The sequence below is a fragment of the Crotalus tigris genome, unplaced genomic scaffold (assembly GCF_016545835.1).
Source record: "Crotalus tigris isolate CLP2741 ecotype Arizona unplaced genomic scaffold, ASM1654583v1 scf7180000024437.13266115, whole genome shotgun sequence".
NCBI classification, from domain to species: domain Eukaryota; kingdom Metazoa; phylum Chordata; class Lepidosauria; order Squamata; family Viperidae; genus Crotalus; species Crotalus tigris.
The window spans coordinates 345,313-351,312 of record NW_024100606.1 but is presented as its reverse complement, the minus strand read 5'-3'; the positions used below and the strand labels follow the sequence as shown (position 1 = coordinate 351,312).

Genomic DNA, 6,000 nt, shown 5'->3' with positions numbered 1-6,000 from the left:
TTGAGCAGAACATATTTTGTGGGAAAAAAGAACTTGAATCTCAGTAAGGATTAAGTAATCAATATGATCATGGAAATAACATTTAGGGATAGTTTCTCATTAAAGTCTCAAGCAAGCATAAATGAAATTAGAAAGGGAAAGAAAAACTCATTATATTAAAGTCATTTATATTATAAGTTCAGTTTAGTCTTGGATGTGCCAACCATAGTACACAAGTGTTGCCAATTACTTAAATTATTACCCCTCTTAGCAACTGCTGATGGCTTAAGATTTTCCAATTTATGAGTGGAAAACAAAAATTAATGTAACATTATTTGTAAAATTTCAAATTTCTTTTTATTGTCAAAGTAAATATATTTTATGAAGAACAAAGAAAAATATACATAATTGTAACTTATGTACACTGGCTTTAAAGATATTATTTTGACTCTAATTTACATCATCTTTGTGTTTTTAAAAGATATTTTATATAGATATGCAATATGTACAATTTATTTACATACATTCATAGGATGTGAAATAAAAACCAGTCAATAGGAGAGATTCACCTACAGTATACAAATTTCCAGAGGACAAAAGGAATGCATTCCTAGCATAAAGAACTGGAACTATTGCTCTTAAATGACAACGTGGTCTCTGTTTTGACCTACTCCATCCAGAAGTGCAGTGTTTTAATTCCCATTTGGTTAACAAAGAAAATAGGGACAATACTAAAATTCATTGCTACTGAGGCCCTCTGAAAGCAGCAGAACTGAACTGCTCACAGCTAATTTTGTCCCATTGCCTTCAGTGAGATTCAACCATGGCTAAGGTTGCTCAGATTTGCTATCAACATGACAGCTATGACTGTACTACACATTTAGTTTTGTGATTGAATTGACCCATTGGGGGCTTTGAATTTTCATCTAAGCTAAAATAGAACAAAAAGCTGCATTAAAAATAATCCAAATTAAAATGTTGCACAAATACCACCACAAGGTTCTTAACTGATTTGTTATGCATGTTGTATGATCATAGCCTGTTCTTTAAAAATATCCAACAACCCTATTTACTACATTCTTGTTCTCTAGAAACATCCTAAAATCAGTAGAGTACAAAAAGAAAAAAAAATGGTGGAAGGAAATGTTGCCTAATACGATATTTTTTTCTGCTTCATCAGATTATCTATCTGCGGTGCATATTCCCTTTAAAAAAAATAAAGGCCCTTAAGACAGCTACCATGCTAGTTGGCTGGAACATCCAATGCTCCAGTTGCATTGCTCTCTGAGTAGTGGCCCATATGGGCACCCAGCATTTTAGTACCACTTACTGCTGAAATCTCTCAAAGTGCTTTCATAAAACATTCACTAAGTCTGAAGTCCTTCCTCCTCAGCCACTAGGAATATGGATTGTGTTCAGTACTGTAAACAAGGGCAAATTGGCTCAGCAGGTTTTTCACTCTTAGTCTGGGACGATGCTATAAGGTAAGGCAAAAGGATTGGCACAGTTAGAAACTAAGGGTAACATTCCAGAAGAAGTCACATAGTTTTGCAGGAATGGTACTTAAGGCTGCCCACATACTGAAAGTCAATGGCACAGCAAGAAATTGGCACAGGATTTCATCCAGCTATCACATTTGCCCAGAGCAAGGGGGAGGGGGAGGGGGAGGAAGGGGGGAGGGGCTGGACACTATCCTGCTGAAGGATCTATTGAAGACTAATGACAAGCATCATTCCTGGAAAAGAGAGGCATGACTCCTTTCTGCTATTCAATAAAGCAGCAGCACCCTTCCAGGACCAGGAGCACCTTTGTAATTTTGAACCATATCATAGTTAGAAAACTGTCATTGTGAGGAAGGTTTGCCTGTTCATACAGTGGCTGTCAAAAGAGGAGATGGCCAATCATCAAACACCTATTTAACAATACTCAAACTGGGGAAATAGCTTTCCACTACCACTATCTCAAGCCTCCTGAATATTCTCCCTCTCCTCAGCTTATCCAAAAGATAACCTTTTGTTTTTTCAGATTATGAGGCATTCTTGCATATGGCTTCCCATAATGAGGGTTGTATATTTAAAAAAAAAAAACAATTATCAAGTTGAGTAGAGAGTCTGGAGCAACGGCCATCACATTCCCTATGTCTGTAGTAGCACCTTAACTGTGTTATAGCTTGAACTCCATAGAAAAACTTCATTCATTTCCTCCACAGTACTAGTCAGCCAAATACACATGCACACATGCAAACACACATCTATCAAATCATTGGCCTACCTTGGTTTCTATAGGAACAGATTGTCCATGGTTGGATTTTGGCACTATGACATACAGTGCAGGATTGATGTGCTCCATTAGTAAAGAACCAAAAGAAAATTCCTAGATAAATGATTTAATACATTGAATAGATAAATATTTGGCCTTCTTAACTCCTGTGGTTGACAATTCTATTTATCTTTGGTATAAATCTTTAATAATACAAGCTTAACTGTTTAAGACTTTGGAAAAAATATTATCAGATTCTAGTTACTAAATATGACATAATTGCTTGGTCTTCCCCAATTTGACTGTGATGTTTGGGGAATTCTGCAAGACAAATCCACTTATCCACGTGTCCAAGTATCCCCTTTCATGTATCCAGTCCAGAGATTAGAATCTGAATGGTGCAAAAAAGGAGAACTGGGCAACAGGATACTTCTCTGACATTTACCATAGTTTTAATATTACCTAAAGAAGGTCTGTGCCTAAACTGTGGGGCAACCCATGCAAAACTATTATCTCTGGACTGAATGACGAAAGGTTGTATTTTGGAAATAGAGGTGATTGGGTGAAAGGGCACCGTTGCCTTATCCTAATTTATTTATCTCCTCCAGCCATGTGAGATGTAACAGGCATTTTCAAACATACTAATCTTTACATGGAACTAAGGACAAGGGAGAGTGAAGTCTGCCAGTTCCAGTGAAGCATCTTCTCAAAAGGGAGAGCTGATAAATCTGCAGATGGCAGCAACTGATAGATTCAGATATGGTGTGCATACATTCTGGAAAAATCTAGGGTTTATTCAGACTAGAACGATCATTCCATACACAGGTTTATTGCTTAGTCTAATCAAAGACCTGCCTATTGGTAATCTCTTCTTTCTATACGCACACATATTCAGTCACACATGTACACATATTGCTGACGTGTTTCTTCCGTTCAGTGTCTTTTGAGAGCACCCATGAAGATCTAGCTAGTGAATCCAACACCAAATCATTGTATCAACAAAAATGAACTCATGGAAATGAAGTGGATTTCTTTTCCATTTCAAAAGGAAATTGCTCTTTCCAAACTGGACAAATAGACCAGCTTAATAATATTAATAATGTATTTTTTTTTAAAAAAAAATACCTCATGATGAATAGCCCTGTACATGAGCAAAAGCGCTCAGGAATGCCAGAACTGTAATTAACTAGCAGCAAGTTGCCCATATATTATCATGATGTTGGAGCTCAACTGACTAAAAATGAAACACTGTAAAGAAGCTGCAGCGGCAGCAACAAAAAGAATTAGGGGGGGGGGAAGCAAAGTTGGTGAATGATGGGAAAGAAGAGGCACATGTGATGTCCTAATGATAGCGGTTATATGTAGACAAATAAATTATCACAAGAAAGGAACAAATGCTGCTCGTGGCAGGTCTTAGAGGCGTGGTGGGACGGACTGAGCCAGATACATCAATTGACTGAGCGCACTGAGCGGCTGCTTCGTGGAAATCGATGGACTTTGACATGCTTGGACAGGTGGTCACTTCGTGCAAACTTCTTCTCACACACAGGGCACTGATAGGGCTTCACTCCAGAGTGGGAACGTCGATGTCGAGAAAGTTCATCTGATCGTGAGAACCTGGAAGCAAATAAGAAAAGATGATCGGTATAATGCTTTCACCTTTAGGTGGTCATCAATGTACAGTATATAAAAACAGAACCAAGAATATTTAACATTAAGATCAATCTTTCAAAGAAAATATTCCTGAAAATACTTTTTCTTTTTATGGCCCTGTAATCCCTTGTATCGGGATGGAGTCAGGGTAACTAAATGGAGCTGAATAATTTACTGGCTGGATGCCCTTCCTGACCCCTATGTGGAGTTTGCAGCAGATATTTACTCTTCGCAGTCTAATAGAGAAACATCTGTTGCTGTCTAGGATTGAACTCTCAGCCTCCTGAGTGTGAGGTGAGCCTCTTCACCTCTAGACCATCACCCCACTCTGCTGAAGAAAACTTCAATAGTCCTGCCAAATAGATTAGTATTTTTATCCATCAGGACATTTTTGGAAAATACTCAGGGAGACAATTGCCCCAAGATACATATATGGAAAGAAAGTCATCCAAACAATGGTTCAATATCTGAAACACTTTCATTTCAAAGTGAGTTATTTCAGAATCTTGGATAATCTCCACCCTCCTATTTACTGGCCATGGCTTTCAATATACATACATATACTATGTATATACACATACAAACACACAAACACCAAAACAAAAAGACAGAATGACAATGATACTATGAAAAATAATTGGGCAGAGACAAGTCTCAAATGGATATTATGCAACTCACATCATAATAAACCCCTTGTCAAGCCCTCCTGGGCTTGACATACAGGAGGGGGGAAGGTGAAAGACAGCACGTTGGGGGAGAGGATGGCCAGCACTGGTCCCCAGGCAGCTCATCGTCTCGGCGAAGCAGCTCGAACGGCGATGTGCTAGTGGGGGCGTTAGAACTGCCGGACAGCTGACGGTTGCCGTGCAGTGGACACCGAGCGGAACGCCGGATATGGGGAGCCGCGCCCAGGCGGAGACGCCTGCATGAGTTAACGAGCAGCCGCCGGACAGATGACAAGCAGGAGAGCCGCGTTGTCAGGGCGGGGCTTCCCAGAAGGCCGACGATCACGCAGACGAACAGGAGGGAGGGGGTTAAGCTGGAACAGCTGCTGCGCTTTGGACTAACTACAGCCGGATGCTGGTTGGGTGATTGGAGGGTGGGGTTGCTGGATGATTGGAGGGTGGGATTGCTGGATGATTGGAGGGTGGAGTTGTTAGCTAATTGGGCGGAGGGTGGGGTAGCACTGAAGCAAGTGCATTTAACCTGCGCTGGGAGGCAGTTGCTGCCAGTGCGAACTTTGTTCAGCAAGGATCTGTTATGCTGTATTTCTGTGCTGATGCCAACGATGCCTTAAAGTAAACCGCTGCTTCCTGAGTCTGGTTGCTTTCGCATCCTTCTTTACCCAGGGGTCTGGTAGTGTCGTTGACACCCGTTATTCATACACTGTAGACTATAAAGCAGTCATTGCTTTATAGTCTACAGAGCCGAGGTGGCGCAGCAGTTAGAGTGCAGTACTGCAGACCACTTTAGCTGACTGTGTTCAGCAGGTCAGCAGTTCAAATCTCACCGGCTCAAGGTTGACTCAGCCTTCCATCCTTCCGGGGTAGGTAAAATGAGGACCCAGATTGTTGGGGGCAATGTAAATATATATATACATTGCTTACTGGTGTACACCGCTTAGAGAGTGCTTGCACTTAAAGCGGTATATAAGTCTCATAAATAAAATAAAATAAATAAATTGTCCACAAGCTTTTTAGTATCCATTTGCTCCCACCTCCCCAAACATTAGCAGACCAATCTATTTTATGGCAATATGGTTAAGGTTTCCCTGTCAGTTATATCTGACTCTAGGCAGGATGATCATTTCCGTTTATTGGCCAAGGGAGCCAGCGTTGTCTGAAGACATTTTGCATGATCATGTGATTAGCACGTCTATATGCCAAAGGCACATGCAACGCTGTTACCTTCCCACCAAAGTGGTAGCTATTAATCTACTCACATTTACATACTTTCAAACTGCTACCGGTAGATAGGCAGGAGCTGGGACAAGTAACGGGAGCTCACCTCATGAGGTGGTGCTTGGGTCTCAAATTCAGGCTGTCAACTTTCAAGCTGAAGAGAAATTCTTTTGAAATCCACTTTTTTTTGCTAAGAAAAATGCTAAGG

At 40.5% G+C, this 6,000-nt stretch overlaps 1 protein-coding gene across 3 annotated transcripts in view; it reads right to left on the bottom strand.

Annotated features, from left to right (window-relative positions):
* Positions 1 to 317: 317 nt before the first annotated feature.
* Positions 318 to 6,000, bottom strand: part of KLF15 (Kruppel like factor 15) — a 30,934-nt gene continuing 25,251 nt past the window's right edge. For all 3 annotated transcript variants that reach the window (XM_039331472.1, XM_039331474.1, XM_039331473.1), the window contains exon 3: positions 318 to 3,855. In XM_039331472.1, the coding sequence (XP_039187406.1) occupies positions 3,687 to 3,855 (169 nt within the window). In that variant the 3' untranslated portion in view covers positions 318 to 3,686. The remainder of the gene's footprint in view (positions 3,856 to 6,000) is intronic.